This window comes from Etheostoma spectabile, chromosome 24, assembly GCF_008692095.1.
Source record: "Etheostoma spectabile isolate EspeVRDwgs_2016 chromosome 24, UIUC_Espe_1.0, whole genome shotgun sequence".
NCBI lineage: Eukaryota > Metazoa > Chordata > Actinopteri > Perciformes > Percidae > Etheostoma > Etheostoma spectabile.
In genome coordinates this window covers 3,198,210-3,217,263 of record NC_045756.1, presented here as the reverse complement: position 1 = coordinate 3,217,263, position 19,054 = coordinate 3,198,210, and the positions used below count along the sequence as shown (strand labels likewise).

Genomic DNA, 19,054 nt, shown 5'->3' with positions numbered 1-19,054 from the left:
TTAGTGAAACACAATTCAGCAATACCATAAAATAGATTGCTACCCAGCCCACAGTGGATCAAAGAGGTAAGGGAGGAATACACCTTTCCTGACTCCCCCGGTCCCCAGCGTACCCTGGGCCTGCTCCCTCCTTCCCAGCCTCCGGATTCAGCTCCGATCCTAGAAACAACACTGTTCCTGACTCCCCCGGTCCCCACCTCACCTGTGCCCATCCCCCACCCACAGGTCCTGAGTGGCTGAGTGGGCGGCTCCACCTGCACGTGCAGTTAGTAGGAACGAGCAGAGCACACGCTGGCAGCAGCACAGACAGACGGAGCTACAGACACTAATGGACGAAGAAACTGATGGAAACTAACGTTAGGTAAGTAATGTAACACTGTTTTAGTCATTATTAATTAGACTAAGCACTGGTTAACGTGTTTGCAGTCTATCTTTTGCAGCTCATTTTTATATTAGCTAGCATGGTTTGCCAGTGCTAACAATAGCTAGTTAGCTTCTCACGGGCTAGTGTTACAGTGTTAGCATAGCAAATTTTTAACTTTTAAGCTAGTATTTAATCATGTTTTTGGTTTTGTAATGCTTTTTGTTTCTGTTACTTGGCTGGTCTCAACTTTTATATAGTTATACTAGATAGATGTAGACACAGAGGGTTCAGACTAGAGTTAATATTTGATGCTGTGGTAATAATAAGACTGGGCTGGGTAGACAGACTCAGTGCAACATGTGTCTGAATGTAACCAACAGTCAAATGTGAAGTGGTGGAAACAGACTTATTAGACTTCTACAGGCTGCTTTGTGTTAAGTTTCAGTCTGGTTGCTGTTATTTTAAATTCGAGGAGACATTGCCTCTGTAAAGATCCCGCTTTCATCATTCATCAACATCTGCAGTGCTGTCTGTTCTGCACATGGTCACATTTAACCTGGTTAGTTAACTGCAGGTAAACAGACTCCTAAGAGTCCATCATCATCATCAGTCAACATCATTCAAGCCTAATTTATCATCTCTAGTACCATCTCTTAAGAAAGGGAGATTTTTTTCTGTATAGGTTTAAGCATGGACTTGATTTTGTTATCTCCACAAGCTGCAACTAACCTTGTTATTTGTTACTCAATGAAATTTAAATGTAGAGCGGCTACTGGGCACCCTTCAAATTAGACTATGAAATGATGTAAAGACAATGGGATGCAGATGTTACATGAACTGTTTGTGTTTGACCTCTTGCAGGTAAGTGCAGACCTATGTCAGGCTGAGGAACGCTTACAACGCCTGAGGGGCATCATAAGCTCTTTACCTGGGAACATGGAGTACCCACACCAACGCCAGGTATAACAAGGTGGAATTTTAAATGTGATACAATAGTGTAATATATATTCATACAAATTAAATTCACTGTCATTCAATGGGGCCCCTTACACTTCTGTTTTAAGTTTTTTTTAAATTTAAGAAAACTGGGTGTAGGAGGGTAGGGCCCTGGCTCTTTAGCTCTTTGTGAAATCAGGTGAACAGTAACCCAGTAGCATGATTAAGGGGAGATAGACAACTTTTTAAAATATATGCACTATGAAGAATAGACAACAGCCAAGATTATGGGAAAAACCTATTTTTCTGATTCACTGCTCATTTCATTTCTATAAATATGACTTTTGTAAAAGAATGTCTGAGTTTAAAACGTATCTGGATGTTACGTAAGGGCCCTGTTCATGTTGTACAGACATATTAATTGTTCATGTTGTACAAACATTAATTGTTTATGTTGTACAGACATATTAATTGCATTGTGTGTCTGTTAAGAAGCCCAAAGGCTCTAAAACTTGCCCCGTTAATTTCCGTTTTAGCTCAGTTGAAGCTTGTCCACGTAGCTGTAGCTACTCAGTGTTGCCTGCATTGATTCAGTTTTGGTTCAATCAAAGTATTCGCATATTTATGGAGATCACGATTAACATAATAATTCTTTTTCTCCTTAAGGGATAACATAAAGTATTCCTGATTACACTAATCCTAAACTTATTTATACAACTAAAGGCTAATAAAAAAGGATGTAAAAATAGTCTGGAAAATGCCATAATTTTTCCCACAATGCTCACATTTGGTGATTGGCAAGTATGGAATTCAGTCTACTACCTAAAGGCCGTTCTCAAAGTGACCACACACACCACTAGAACACACTCTGACATGCAGCAGCTCTGCTGAGAACTACAAAGATGCCAGGAACTAAAGTAGAGCCCTGCTGACTGCTTCCCCTACAGCACTGGGATGTTCTTCTGAAGGTCTAGTTTGCATTCTCAGATTAGGTGAACATTGGTTAATTGTTGTACATTGGATGATGATTTATAATAGTGTGGGTGGAGTATTTGCAGAATTTTCTTTCTCCATATCTGCTTTTCCTGGTTTTCCACAGTGGAAACCTACATTGTTTTTATTTGATAAACTATTTATTCGTCTTATAGGAACCTCAAGATCCAACAGAGGACAGCGGATCTCTGATGAGCCTGGTAGTGTTGAACCTGCTTCCACAGGTAACCCACAGACTGAAGCTATGACACCTGAGTCACACACGCCTTGCTTGGTAAGTACCTTTGTCACACACAACTACTAACAGTAGGAGTTGGAAGTTGAAAGCCCAGTTGGGAGTGTTCAGACCTTCAGACTGCAGCGTTTTTCCTGCTGAGATGTCTTTGTTTAGTCTGATTGTTGTGATACGATATATTCAGAAGTAAGAATGTTGCTACAAGGTAGAGATCCCATCAGCGGTTAAGATGTCTGATTTCCCCCTGAGAGACTGGGACTCCTGGTCTAACCGTTCCTTCAGTAACACTAGATGTGCCCACTGTTGCTCCAAATGTGCAGCTAATTTTGGATAAAATTATCCACTAAATAAAAACGACAGATGTGGCCCCAAACAGGTATTTCATACAGTAAATGCAGTGAAATATAGACCCAACAATCTTTAATAATTTAAAGATTACTGTTTTAAAAATATGTATGTAGTTAGTTTTTATGAGTGTTATTCTCAAAGATGATAAACTATCAGTCTATACAGGGGCGAATAAATACACAGATAACTGACAAAGCAGCCAATAAGTAAATTATTGGCAGTTAACTGTCCATTTTTGCATTGATATACTCATCTATAATTTTGACAGGACCTTTGTACAGGTATTTCATAAACTTAATGCACGTCTTGCTGTTCTTAGAGCTCCTCCCTCAGCCCCTCCTTCCATACAGTAACCTGTATGAGAACTAGTTCATTTCAATCATCGCCATCTTGATTATGATCCCAAACTTCGTGTATAGCTGTAATTTTAGATTTTTTTTAGGAGAATGACAGTCCTGTTTTCTTTGTAAGCCCTTGATGACATAGTGATATTCAAGGCTCTAGCTAGCTACATTAACATGAACTCAAGTTTGTATATGAATAAAACGGAGCACCTCATTTCAGAGATTGAGAGAAAATGGTGCTAATAGGTTAGCCTTCTGCTAATTATAACCACAGGCGTGTGAGCCTTTGGTTTCTAAGAAGTAGTACAATAAGTAGTTATTTAAGTAAGTAACAACACCTTGGTGAGTTGAAACTGAGTAGCACATTTTAAAATTGACTCAGCAGTAGTTTGTCTGTTTCCTTGACAGTAACGTTAGGTACTGGCCGGTGGTGTTACCGACACTGTAAGGTGGTTCTGCCCTGAGAGACAACCAACAGTTTGATAACCTGGTTACTAAGGGATAAGTAAATTCAGGGATTAAACTTCCCCACTGCTACGATGGATTTCCGTTAATTTTGCTTAGAAATGCCATATGGAGATTGATGCAAATCCAATGAGAAAAGAATGGGGGGATGAGGGGGGGGGGGGCTGTATCTGTATCACTTTTTATTTTTGTAAGACAATTACAAATACGTCTGTTGAATGACTGTGACTTTGTGGAGTTTAATGTTACAGGCATAGTGTTTTTGAGACACTTCCTGTGTCTCAATCAGTGACAGCTTGTCTCATTAGACTGCGCTTAAAAAAACAGGAGGACTAAAGAATGTCTTAAAGGTTTTTGGATTAAAGTGACGCAATCAAACAGCTGATACGGCCGGCCAGTCTGTTGAACGTTTAGCGATATGAACCGATTGTGAGCTCTGTGTGTGAGTGTAGGCCAGATGCGGCGTCAGCCCCGAATGTATTTTGAAAAAGTTGACTGACAATGTGAAACCAAACTAATTAATTGTGTGTATATATATATTATATATATATATACTATTATAGTCAAATAGCCTATGTCAACCCCCAAAATCATAATTGCCTTATTTCATTGTGCTTTCAGCAATTGATGCTCTGTGTTGTGCACATGCTGTGGATTGTATGCTTTAAGCTTTTGCGTTCTTTGTATTTTTGCCATACTTTGCGGTTTTATTAGTGTGCTGGCACACATATCAATTAGAAAAATCAAAAGGAGATTTCATAGTTGAAAGCAATATAGAGGTTCCGGTGACGTTCATCGCTCCAAAAGGCAGCTGAAACATAGCTCCTCCCGGAAAACCGCTACTGCTCCATAAATGATCGGTATATTACTTTTGATTTTGCTTAGCTCGAAAAAAGGGGCAAGAATGGGAAGGAGGATGGAAACAAAAATGCCCGCTGGAGAAACCATGAAACAAGAAACTCAAGAAGCAGCTCTCCCGAGCAGGTAGGCTGCAAGATGGCAAATCTACCGCGTGTCTTCAGTCGAGTGAATCGGCAAGTTTAAACAAAGGTTTGGAGGAGATAAGGGACTTTCGCAAAGAACACAAACAACAACTGACGGAATCAATCAGAACTCCCAGTGTTAACCAAAAATTGGTGGAGGCGGAAACGCGAATTGGAAACGTAGAAGACGCGCTTTTCAAATGGGAGCAGATTATGAGTAAGATGATAAAATCTCAGTCACAAGAAACACAGTTACTTGACCAGAGGTAGATCTGAAGAGGAGAATAGGCTCACAATGTTCCTGAATGATTAGAGGGCACGTCAATGGGGGTGTTTGTGGAAAAATTACTCCGAGACACACTGGGAGATCCCTCCGAATGTGGACCTTGGCATCGAGAAGCTCATCGGCGCTCGCCCCAAAACCCCCCGCGACGGTGGAGAGCAGCCCCGGTCAATCATAATCAAATTTCACCGCTACAAATCAAAGAGAGGTTCTGCGTAAGCTTGCAAAAAAGAAGTGTTTGTGTTGAATGGACAATATACTTTGACCAGGCACTACCCCCGCCAATTCTCAGAAACGTAAGGACTACTCCGAAGCTAAACGAGTACTAAAGCAGAACAGATCGGTTTCAGACCCCGTTCCCCCTAAACTACGCTGTTTGATGAGGACGGACTCGACTATATCAGTTCGGCAGGGGAGGCAACTGCAGACATGAAAGATAGGGGACTGCCCATCAATGTGATCACGCCGAAGGAGAGCCTGTCGGAGCAGCTGTCCCGTACTGTCTGGGAAATGGTTCACGGCCCGAGACAACAGGTAGCTGAGGAGAAGCGGGAGAGGAACATAAGGGAGAAGCTGCAAGTTTTCAGAAGAGGGCCCCTATCCACTCCAGAAGAACTCTGAGTTCGGACTAGTTTCAAGCTTATGGTGAGCTAAGTAAACCTGAAGAAAGAAGAAGAGAAAAAAAGAAAGAATGATGCAGTATTCAATTTGAGAGATATACGATAATGTTACTCTTTCCATCATCTAATTTTTCTTCAGGTCATTTATTATTTATTTTGTAGACATCCATCTTCCCAATTTAAATGGAAATATATAGAAGGGAGGAATATACAAACTTTTTCGTGAAATGTACACTAAATCTTCCCTTTTTTTGCGTGAATGCTGCAATGGGGGCCCTCGACCCGTATGGGAGAGAGCTCTTCCCCACGGCTAGAAGTTCCATCTAGCCCAGTTCAGGGTCATTCATTAGAGACCCCAACCTTGGAATCGTATCAATGTTTCTCTTTCTTCTGTTATGTATGTTCTCTTGTTTTTGTTCTTTCAGGGAGTAGATTATCTAAGGTCTATTTAGTTGAGTTAGTTGACACATGGCCTTTAGATGCATATGTCTAGGGACAAAGTTAAAATAATCTCCCTTAATGTCAGTGGGATGTTGAATCCAATTAAACGTAGTAAGATTTGATCTAAAATGAAGAAAGAACAAGCCCATATAGTGTATCTCCAGGAAACACATCTGAACGATAAAGAACATGAGAAACTGAGGAGAATGGGCTTCTCACATGTTTTTTTCTCTTTGTATAAACCTGGACACAGACGGGGAGTCGCTATTCTTATCTCAAACAAACTAAATTTTGAAAAAGTATCTGAAATGGGAGACAAGGAGGGCAGATATATCCTAGTACAGGGCAAAATATATGAGAATCTAGTTACTCTATTAAATATATATTCGCCCCCAGGAAGTGACATTGGCTTCTTCCAGAGACTTATTAGCATCATGACAATGGAAACGAAGGGGTTTTTGATTTGTGGTGGAGACTTAAATATACATTTACAACCAAAATTAGACTCCTCCGGTGGAAACAACTATGACAAGGGGTCTCTACATAAGAAAGTTAATGCACTTTTTGAAGAAGTTGGTCTAATTGATATATGGAGAGATTTCTTTCCCAACAGAAGAGACTATACATATTACTCTGCCCCCCACTCTTTATATACCACAATAGACTATTTTATAACATTTGGAAAAGATAAAGAATCGGTAGGCCTACTATAGATATAAGTGACCATGCACCGATATACTTATTTATTGATTTTGACTTACAACCAAAAACTAATACATGGAAACTAAACTCAAGTCTACTTAATGATCCTGGTTTTAAAGAAAAAATTAAAACAGAGATTAATCTTTATCTAGAATTCACTGATAATGGTGAGGTTTCTCCTCCTATCCTATGGACACTCTGAAGGCTGTCCTAAGAGGTAAAATCATAGCAATATCCTCATATGAGAAGAAAATGAGAAACAAAACATTAGATGAATTACAAAGTAATTTGAGGGAACTAGAAAAAAGACACAAATTAAGTTTAGCGAGTGATATACTTGATGAAATAAAAAAAGTTAGGGACAAGATTAACAATTTAGCTTTACAAGAAGTAAAGAAGAATCTATGTTTTAAAAACAGATGATTTATGAAGGGGGTCTAATGCAACAGGATATTAGCAATGGAAGATGAGGAAGAAAACTGCAGAAAATACAATTCACAGAATTAGGGACCAGAACAAAGTGATTAAAAGTAAACTAAAGGATATTCAGGAATCTTTCGAGTCTTCTATAAAACTTTATACTCAAAAGTTCCAGGGGGTAATTTGGCTCAATTTGATACTTTCCTGAATTCATTAGAGCTACCTACTCTAAACGAGGAGCAGAATAGAAGGATGACAGCGGACATATCGGAAGATGAATTAAAAGCTGCAATTAGTAGACTAAAATTAAACAAAACCCCAGGATCAGATGGTTACATGCAGAGTGGTATAAGGAGTTTTAAAATGAGCTAATCCCGGTCATGCTCCCTACATTGAACTGGGTTTGAAAAAGGCACAAACACCACCTGGCTGGAAGGGCGTTGATATCAGCCAACTAAAAGAAGGCAGGGATAAATTTGAATGTGGATCTTCACCAATATCAGTTCTTATGGGACTATAGATTATTTACTTCATCATGGCAAACGATTAGAAGAATTCTTACCTAATTGATACTAAGATCAGACAGGTTTCATACGACAACGTCAGACACAGAAATATACGGAGGACATTACATATCAGATTATATACAAAGAATAATTTGAAGCTATAGTGGTAAGCATAGATGCTGAAAAGCATTCGATTCAGTTAACTGGACTTTTCTCTACAGAGTTCTACACAGATTTGGATTACATGATACAATTCTAAAAGTTGTACAGTCTCTATGATAAACCTACAGCCAGGATTAAAATCAATGGATACCTATCAATAGTTTTACCCTAGAAGGGGTTCAAGGCAGGGGTTGTCATGGTCACCATTACTTTCGCACTATATGGAACGTTGGCTCAATATATCAGCACAAAATGAGGATTATCAGGGAATTAACCTTAAAGGAACAGGATATCAGGGGAATTAACATTAAAGGAACAGAACACAAGCTCCCTTGTTATGCAGATGCTATTTAATATATTTAAAGCAGCCAACTGTTTCATTACCAAACTTAATGCAGTCACTTGAAACATAGGCCAATTATCCGGATATAGGTTAATGTTAGTAAAACAGTTACTTTCCATACATTATAGAGTACCAATGGAAATTAAAAAAGGTACCCCTGATTGGCAAATGAATCTTTTAATACCTCGGCATCCATATGCCAAAAGATCTCGTAAAACTATTTGAATGTAACTACTTACCCATATGTAAAACAATTAAAGAAGATATAGGAAGATGGAACTTAATCCCTTTCTTTAGTCTGAGTTCAAGAATTGAATCTATTAAAATGAACATTCTGCCTAGATTATTATACTTATTTCAGACCTTACCGATAATGATTAACCGAAATCAATTTAACGAGTGGGAAAAGATGTTGTCAAGATATATATGGCAGGGTAAGAGACCTAGGGTTCGTTTTAAGACGTTACAGTTAGCTAAGGAAAAAGGGGGCTGGGGATTACCTTCCTTATGAGATTATTACTTTGCAGCGCAGATGAGAACCATGATATGTTGGTGCAACCCATCCTATCAAGCTCAGTGGAAAAATATAGAGGAGAAACTATCCCCCATCCCTATACAGGCAACCCTTGCTGATAGTGACTTACAAGGCCACATAAATGCTATTGATAACCCATGGATAAAATGCACTCTTAATGTGTGGAAGACTATTATAATGGAATATAAATTAAAGAAGGATATTGTGCCTCTTAAATGGTGTGCATACGACTCGGAGTTTACACCAAATAGATTTGATACTAGATTTAAGTATTGGACGGATAAAGGATTGACGGTCTTATGTGATGTAATAAAAGGTGGTATAATAATTAGTTTTGAAGCACTCAAAGAGAGATATTCATTAGAAGCACAAGCTTTTAACCGATATTACAGATGCGGTGTTTAATTATACCAATGAAGTATGGATGGGACAGGCCAGGTTAAATAGTATTGTTCAGAAAAGTCGTACAACTCAATTTATGTGGTAAAATCTTTCATGCACATATAAAGTCTGGTAAATCTTAAAACACACTCCAACCTCCTATATAAAACAAAATGGGAGAAGGAGGGGGAATAAGTATATCTAAGGAAGATGGACAACAATATGGAGGTACAATGGAAATGCCCCAGGTCACAGAAATGGAAGGAGTTTGGTTGGAAAAATTGATAAGGTGTTTTATCACACCCTCTCAGAAATCATATCATGGTGGCAATGCATCTACATGCTGGAGAAATTGTGAAACCAAATGCAAACCTTACCATGTCTTCTGGGATTGCTCTGTCGTTAAGGTTATTGGAGAGAAATACATAATGCCTTACAGATTTTCGAATATGTATACCATTTGATAGTAAAACCTTATATTTTGGATATATCCTCAAGAATGGTTAAAAAAAAGAAGATATTTAATGAATATATTGCTGGTGGCTGTAAAGAAGAGCTTTACCAAAAAATGGTTGTCACGAGATCCCTACCTTAAACACATGGATGGAATTACAATGGACATCTATACTAGAGAAGATAACAGCATCTTTAAATTATAAACTGGAAGAATTTGTTCTGTGCTGGGACAAATGGACCAACTATGCACCATCTCAAAGCCTGACCTTGTCTCTAGCTACTATGGAAACAGGAAAACTACTCCTACATGTATATAGTTCTTTATCTCTTTTTTTCCTTTTCTTTTCATTATTTACAAAAAAAGAAAAGAAAATGTTTACATTTTTTGATGAATAGATGTACACAACACACATCTGTGTGGTGGGATATAGACGCACTGATTGTCTGTTTGTGTTTGTATAGAGGATACTTGATGTAATATTTGATGTGCATCTGTTTGAAGTACTATTTTCTATGTGTGGAAAAGTAATTAAAAAAAAAAAGCAATATAGAAGGCCTGAGAACATTACTGCAATATATTCCATTATTTTATATGTGGATTGTAATCTGTGTGTCCCTTTACATAAAGAGATTTCCAGCAAACATTGATTCAGAACAAGTTAGAAATAGAAATTCACCAGAATACAGGAAATGAAGTGTTTGGCCTTTAGGTTGCCAGGCTGTTTTTATTTTTTACAGACTTTATCTTGGTGCAGAATATTCACTTTTAATTATCAATGGTTATTAAATAATCTTTAACATTGCCTTACTATGTCCCTAATTGTCTTTTTTGTCTGTTTCTATAGAAACCTCAAAGAAGAGGAGTTGGTCATTGGCAGAAGTCCAATCTGGTAAAGTACATGGGAAATCGGAGTGCGTTGCCGGTATTAGACCTCACCAGAAGCACTTACAAAATAACAAGATGTCTGTTTCCTTCCATGGCCGTACGGGCTGCAGTGGTTTAGCAGCGACTTGTCTGTCAAAGATCCGTCAGTCATGATTGGCTAAACTGTATCTGATGTGTAGATGGACTTCACAGTGGTACTGTCAATATGCCCACGCTAATATAAAGTGTACTAAATACTTCACTTGCAAAATTCCAATTTGTATATCGTGTTACTCACTACGTGTTGCATAGAATCAGCGCTGACCCTCTTGTGATTAGTCACTTTCAAGGCCCTCTCCCCCCCCACATGGAGCTCCTTAGCTACCCATTGGTTGACAGCTATGGTTACAGGAAGCCCAGAGTTGGTGTCCAGGCAGAAGACCTGTTTTTCTGTCCTTATATACTTATATACTTAATGATAAGTGACCTTTTAGAGCGTGTTTCCCTCCAGCGCTCATAAAGCAAACGCTCTTATGCATATTGCGCCTGCTCTGGGTGCTTCCTGCCTTGTTTTATACACAGGAGCCATTCTTTGCCTCTCCCCGTTTGGTTTCGTACTGATAGCTACCTTTACAACTCTCCATTGGTGAATTAGGGGTGAAGAGTAATATCCACGCTTGTGAAATATAAATTGGTCTTCTTCATGCTAGCGAGCTAAGATATAATCCTGACGCTATGTCCAAGTCTCACCATCCAGTTGTAAGCTCTGTGCTTCCTACATCAATGCCATTTTCAGCACTTCTCACTCATGAGTAGTGCACCTGTGCAGCTTCTCATAGCTGAAGTGTCATAAATAGTAAAGTTTGATAGGAACTGAGCAGACAACACAGTTTACTTTGCCGATTCCACCAGAGTTATTGATATACAAATGGTCATTTAGCGAGGAAAGTATTCCTTACAGGGCTGACCCACCATCTGGGCTCTGGACTCTGGTGCTGATGCAACCAACTAGGTGATTTTTGGACAGATTGTCTCAGAGAAGCAGAGGAAAGAGACAGTTGTCCTCAGTGGACAGAAGACAGTAGCAGAAAGACCGGTTTGCTTGGTTCCAAAGATAAATGTAGAATAAAAAAAGTCACAACAAATGCAAAGAGTTGCATGTACCAACACACAAAAACAAGTGCCGTCTTCCAGTAAATCCTTCATGCATCTTCCCACTGAGCGGCAGGGACGGGGGGGAGGGGACGAGTTTTAACATCACATGATCTCTTTGTAAGAGCTTCTGGTGAAGTCTTAATACAGCAACACACCCGGCTTCCTGGTCCTTCACCAGATTATGGGCTTTCCAAAGTTTAGCTTCTTGTAAAGTTAAATTAGAGGCAGAACGAGTCTTGTAGGATGTAACTGGGTTAATAAAAACGTAAATAAATGCAAAGGCTGTTTGAAGATTTTGTGAAAATATGTTAAAAAACATCATACAGTAAAAGCAGCTTTGTAAAGCAAGTCTCGTGTTTGTCATTGGAGATTGATGACAACCAGTATTTAATTTAGAAATGATTTAATTTGCTATGTGTTCAATCATACTGAGTAAACGGACAGTAAAACAAAGCATACAAGTGAAATCAGCTTGTTTAAAGTTTGGACTTGAAAGAATCTACTCTAATGTGTGGTTTCCATCTAACAGAATGCTTGTCATGAATTGTGCAGTGCCCAACAGTGCTGTTGATTGTTTCCCAATACACATAACATGACTGGTCCCCAGGACGGACAAAAACTCAGGTCTAGTCCCCAGGGGGGAACAAAATTCAGGTCTAAAATTTATTTGAGAGTGTTTGATATTTGAAGTGATTTTTGTGTTAACAAAAAATTATAAAAAATTTAGCAGTTAAAATCATGTTTCTAGACCCTCTAGAAAGGGTGGATCCCATCAGGCTGCTGCCTGTCATTGGATCCCACGAGGTAATAAAAACGGGTATGTGTGTGTGTGTGTGTGTGTGTGTGTGTGTGTTGTGTGTGTGTGAGAGAGAGACAGGAAAGAGGGGAGAGAGAGGGGATGATATGCAGCAAAGGGCCACGGGTCAGATTTGAACTCAGGTCCCTGCTAAGGACTCAGAAAAAATGGGGCACACACTCTACTGGAGGCTAGAGGTCGGAAACAAGGACTGACTGCAAAGACTGAAGAAAGAAAATCAAAAATACATTCATATTTGGTTCTTAAAGGGTTACTCACTCAAAAAATGCAGATATATCTATTTTTTTTAAATCAAAGTAGCAAAGGCTGGGATATCATGATTTTTAGTTCCTAGTCTGGTTAAAGTGCTAAAACCAGTGGATCCTACATTTCCCATACAAGGATATTTTTATGCCGCCGCACCAGCGACAGCCGTGGCTGGAGGCGTTACGTTTTGGGGTTGTCCATCCGTCCCCTGGAGGAAATTTCTTCACTTTGGGCACAAAAGTCCATTGAAACGCAAGGATGAACTGGCTAGGTAATTGATTTGCCAAGAATATATGCACTATTACTATGGAGATTTTTACCATTTGGTAGAATACTTAATTGGAGACAAGAATCCTTGAAACTGTGGTGATTGTGTCATCCACGTTTCAGAATTGGTATGTGGCATTTTTTGCAGCAACTATATTGGAAGCATTTTCTACTGTCATGACTGCATATGAGTCTGGACATATGAGTCGATGTAAACTGCAACTTGACTGGTTGGCAGAGGCATACAATTGCCGAGGGTATTGTTGTTTAGCGTTGGAAACAGTTTTCTCTAGCGATAAAACGTTTAGTCGATTGACAGAAAATTTGAATCGTGGATTGCACATTCACATAATTTTTTAATGCAAAAATCTTGCTTTTCGGCTTCTTAAATATTAAAACTGACTGTTTTAGTTGTTGTTAATGGTCTGTCTCTGGGTTTTTGGATTGTTCGTCAGACAAGATTCACCTTGAACTGTATATTTGTAATGGGTTCCTTGTGACGAGAACCTTGAACTTTATGTACAAACCTCTGAGACCACTGTGTTTCCAAGCTTGTGTACTAGTAGTTCTTTAATGCAACATCCGTACTACACTAACCATGATTTTTGCTTTTGATTTGTTTTTCAGGGAGCGAAGCCGGGACCGCCACAAGACCCGCAATAAAGACAGCCGCTCAGAAAAGTCTGTAACAATTAACACGCCGCCCGCCGAGCCGCTGCTGGGCGACTCATCTGTTCGGGGTGAGCAGGTCCAGGTAGGACTGAACACAGCACCACTGTCTGCACTATCACTTAAATGGAATCCTGCATCCAAACCACCTTAGAAGCCACTTTCACATGAGTTCACAAAAATCAGCTTTTTCATTTTTGTATGTTCACCTTTACATGAACCATTGCTAAACAATGTTTAATAAGTTTCTCTATGGGTGCCTCTAATACGAGATAGTATATCTCTGCTACTCTGATTTATGAAGGATTTAGAGTACAGGACATTTAGCAGTCACTAGTCAAAATGAGATGAAATGATTATGTTTATCAGACTGGGCTGGGACAGGCCATCTGGTATTTGGGGGCAAAAGCCAGGAGGGCCAGTCCACTTTTGGCGAGGTCTGGGCTGTCATTTTCAGGAAATGTACTACAGATAAATCTGCAACAGGATATGGATGCAGAAGGTTGCTAACTTTGTTTTGTATAATTTGTCCAGAGCAAACACTGTTTTTCACCGCAGGGAGTGGGTCAATCAGTAATACCATCCAGTGCAAGGTGGGGGGATTGCTTCATTGGCCCCCGCTAAAATGGACCAGACCAAGCAAAAACAGCAGTCTAGCTGTTTTTGACTGTCAGTCAAAATTCAAACGTTACCCACAGAAACCATGCTGTTATTGATGTTAGGGATTGCAAGCTCAACAAATGGATAATGTGATGGATTATTTGATAATAGAGAAATATAAGGTAGGCAATTGTTTATCAAATAATCATTTTCCTTCAGAATTTGTTAAATATTTGCTGAACGTCATGCATAGGCTACACCGTCAGGATGTGTTGTTCATGCCAAATGTGCTGACTTATTTTCATTTCATAAATCAGACAACCATGTGATTATGGGTCTTGGAGTCCGATAAAAGGCAGAACAAATAAGAGACAGGTCGATCAGATAGCACTGTGTTAGATGGGCAGGTTGGCTGCAAGTTGGCATGTTAAGGCGTGAAATTCCTGGTAGCACTTGAGGGATACAAGAGTTTTGTTACCTTAAGTATTGTATGCTACTGTTGAATCAAAACGCAACTCCTCTCATTTCTGCATTCAGTAATAAAATGTGCATTGGTATCCAATTTCTTTAGGCACTGGTCAGGTGCATTCATAACGTGCAAATAACCGCAAACCAATAAAGGTTAAAAATGTCTTCATGGCATTTTGGGAAGCACTTGATCACATGTGTGCACTTCTTGCAGCATTCTTTGAAAGCAGGAATTTCAACGCTTGCTGCTGGCAAGAGTCAAATGCATTTAATAAAAAAAAAAAGAGATTTAAGCACCCAAGACTGACCATCTCTTTTAGCTAAACAACTGTCTGACACAGTGGTCTTCATCAAGTGTTTGGATTAACTCGCTGAAGGGAATAGATGACAAACACACCAGACGCTCCATCGTTCAACATCATTTACTGGCCTACTTGGTGCTTACTTTGCTTTGTGGCAAGACTCGTTAGCAGTGCTCGTGTTTGTGCAACTGATTTTTTTGTGTCTAATTTTAACCCATGACAGGATTTGCCACAGAGCATAGCCATCCTTAGTATTTTGCTTTTCATTTCTTATTCATGCTGTGGCCTGTAGCGCTGCTGCTGACAGGGCGGGGGTGTTTGGCTTTAGTTTGTTTAATCAGGGCCAGCGATTCAACTGCGAGAGAGGCTCAGCACAAATCCCTGTGTGTCTGTGTGTGCTTGTGTGTTCTGCTCTCACATATGCTCCTGTGTGCGTCGATCTCGTCTCAGAGACTAACCGTGCAGCGCTGTGCTCATTACTCCACTGCTGGGACTTAATCAGAGTTTGGCTGACAGAGCAGCACATCGCTGCTGGCAGGGATGTCCTCACAATCCAGCACAAAAGTTTCTCACGGCTGTGATGTGTCTGTGATGCCTCTCCATCACAGGAATTCTAAAAGAAGAGGGCCTGCTTTACATGGAAATGTGGCTGTGACTGGAGATTTGAGCCAGATAATTGTTTAGAGGGCTTGCCTGCGTTTGAGAGATGGTGTTTGGCTGGAGCGCGGGGACTAGGACGTGGAAGTTCTGTCGCTGAGTCACTGAGGGATGACGTTCCACTGTTGCATGGACTGAGTGTGATGACGCCAGTTTTGGTGTTTGCCAATTGGCCATTGCACTTACAAACTGTATCGGCGCGACACAGGCTTTTAGCTCCACTATCGCCCATCAATCAACTAATTAACTTCCACAATACAAGGTGGATGTTGTTGCAACAGAGCAGATTAACATATCGCTTTTTACTTGTCTACATGTTAATGCTTGTTGAATAGATGTATTGATAAAGTACACGCACGAACGCACGCGCACACACACACGGTTGTATCGCACTTACAAGGTCAACTTTATTTTCCCAACTAGGAGAATTCAGGCGGTCAAGGTGCAGATAAACAAATGTGTGTGTATATATATATATATATATATATATATATATATATATATATATATATATATATATATATATAGTAATCATACATATTACCATTCCACATAGCCCAGACCAAAATACCACAGTTCCTTGTACTATGTACCTGTGTACTGTCTAATTGCCAAAGGAACAAAAGGCTTGCTAAACCTACAGTAGCTGTTCTTATTTTCCTCTGCTGAATCCTTCCATTGCCCCGACAGCTTAGTTGGAACCTTTTGTGCAGAAGGTGAGCCGGGTCATTGAGGATGCGCTCAGGCTTAATCAGAATGAGGTCCTTACACAACTGAGCAGCTGACATCTGGTCACACCCAATGACCTTACTCGCCATACTGAACATGCGCCACAACTTATTCTGATCCAGGCTGCGCATGTTTCCAAACAAGCAAAGCAGACCAAAGGACGGGATACTGTGAAGGACAGCCTTGTAAAACCGTTGCGAAACATAAAAATCCACATTCAACATGGACAGTTTTCATAAAAAGAACATTCGCTGTTGCAGCTTTTCACCTTCACAATGGAAACCTATACCTCAAGCATTCATTCAGCAGTAAAATCTTGAGGTGGGAACAAATGGTATCAGTAGATGTCTGCCTCTGCTGTATTTTGCCGTTTGGGTGTTTGTAAAGGACAATGGAGGTGAGTACAGCTTAGACTGAGATATGGAACTTCTATAGGTGAACTGATACTAAATTATGTGAGTTATTGGGTCCGTTCATCCTGCTTTCATTGTTGTTGTATGAAACTGGATATTGGAGTGTGTGAGAGATGGATTGGAGTAGCTCAGGTCAATTCACCATGGCAGCTTTGCAGCTTAGTAGTGTGATGTGAAGTAGCATTGAATGAGGTGTCAAACAGGAGAAATGTGATATGTTTAAACCATGAAGCATTCTTTGAGAATTAGCGCCTTCCTATCCCAACAAGTGGAGAGAGAAAGTGGAACTTGGGTATATTTTCAGATGTTTGTGAGCAGTTTAGAGAAGGAACCATTTTGGTCCTGCATTCTTGTGTTCATTTGTGCAGGGATCAGGTGCTTTCTGACAAATAAATGGTGAAGACAATAGGGCTCAAAATGCACTAAAAACCTGTCTGATTTGCTTGGCTGGCATGGAATTGCAAAACTTTGTAGCAAATTTAAGACATTTAATGGTTTATGATATCGGCACACAGAGTCCTTGTTATGTGGATTGGAATTAAAAGTAAAAGGAGAGTACAAATAAATGTGTTGCCGGGCTTTGACTGCAGTGTTACTTTCCCAGCTTGCACCCCTCAGCCTGTTTTACCTTCCGCTAGTCCTCCCTGCAGCTCAATTCATTCAACCCAAAATAAACTCAGCTGCTTTGTGCTTGCTTATTGCATTCCCTTACAGACCATGGCGCAGGTAGCACCGCCATCCCCGACTCCGTGGGGTGCACGGGCAGCCATGGCAGGCTCTTTGAACAGGCAGTGCACTTGTGTTCATGTTTGGCATCCCTTCCCTGCGGTGAGTGCTTCCTGGCTCAGTCTCCTGTGAGACAGAATCCTGCGGAGCTGCATCGGTGTGTGTGTGTGTGTGTGTGCACTTGTGTGCAACGTGTGTGTGTGTGTGTGGTGGTGTGTGTGTGTGTGTGTGTGTGTGTGTGTGGGTGTGTGTGTGTGTGTGTGTGGTGTGTGTGGCCTTTCTGGTGGGCAACGCCAGAGAGAGAAGAAGATTTTAACACTTACAATGGCAGAATTGGAGGTGTTTTTGGGGGTAGATATTTTTAAGGCATTTTTCCTGCCTTTATCAGTGAGTCAACAGTTGAGAGATGACAGGCTCAGAGGGGAGAGAGAGATAAGGGATGATGATGATGCAACAAGCGGACACTTCGAGATGAACTTTGTGGCTAAAGACTCAAGGTAAGGTCAGCACCATCAAATAACTCTTCCCTGATTTCTGGCTTTGCTTTACTATTATATGACAGTGTTTTTGAAAGCCATGGTATAGTAATATCCGATATGACTTAGTGATTTGAGAAGATCATTAGCATTGCAGAATGACACTGAAACATATGTGCATCATCTACACGTCTTTCCAAATGATGTGGTTTAGGGCTTGGAGACTCATGGGTAGTTGGTGAACTACTGTAACTGGTAAGCTGACTGCTAGCTAGCCAGGAACCTGCTTACATCTTATTTTATGTCAGCAAATCCCATGCTAAAGCCAACAATGGCAATCTCTACATCATTAAAAACCTGTCACAAATACATACTTCAATGATGTGTTTTTAATAGTTTTTTGAAAACAATGGTGCTCCGGGGCACAGAGGAATACGATATATCAGCTTTTGATCCTTTAAGACCACCTGCATGTTGTGGTGTTCTCGGTTGGGATGAACAGGTTTGTCTTACTTCCCACACACACACACACACACACACACACACACACACACACACACACACACAGTAGGGAGCTAGGTTGGGAACCTAAGGGTTGCAGATTCAAGTCCCCATACGGACCAAAGAATGGTAGTGGACACTCTGACATCTCTCCATTAGTAGTGTATAGGTACTAAGCATGTGTGTAATGTGTATAACGATAATGACAGAGTGAAAACATTATACTTTCCCTTGTGGGATTAAAAAAGTATGAATTATTATTATTATTATTGTTACTATTGTTATTATTGAATTATTCACACACGTGCAGTCTTGCCAGGGGCAGCACGGCGACACCGCGGTGCTCACTGGGTCAGAAGCGATTGACGGAGAGTGGCACTGAGGCAAGAGGCGAGCGGAGAATGAGGAGGAGAATGAGAGAGGATGCCTTGAGGGGAAAAAACGGATAAAAGGGAGGGAGGAAGGAGAGAGACTATGAGAGAAAGTGAGGAGGAGGATGTGAGAAAGTATAGCGAGGGAATTGTTGTTGTTTACTCTCCTCTTTGGACTTTAATATTTATTTACTGTATTCCTCCTTTCCTTCTCCATCTATCCGCTCCATCCCTTCTGTTGTTGGGACGTCCCATGTGATCATCTTTTCAGCCCC

At 40.3% G+C, this 19,054-nt stretch overlaps 1 protein-coding gene and 1 long non-coding RNA gene across 6 annotated transcripts in view; both read left to right on the top strand.

Moving 5' to 3' along the window:
- Window positions 1-19,054, top strand: part of LOC116673821 (vang-like protein 1) — a gene marked incomplete at its 5' end in the record, with an annotated part of 66,527 nt that overhangs the window by 23,919 nt on the left and 23,554 nt on the right. For all 5 annotated transcript variants that reach the window (XM_032506151.1, XM_032506146.1, XM_032506147.1 and 2 more), the window contains 1 exon segment: window positions 13,495-13,621. In XM_032506151.1, coding sequence (XP_032362042.1) covers window positions 13,495-13,621 — 127 coding nt within the window.
- LOC116673859 (uncharacterized) lies at window positions 1,312-10,407 on the top strand. The gene is made up of 3 exons (XR_004327888.1): window positions 1,312-1,324; window positions 2,449-2,517; window positions 10,363-10,407. It is a non-coding gene; the product is annotated as an uncharacterized LOC116673859 (long non-coding RNA).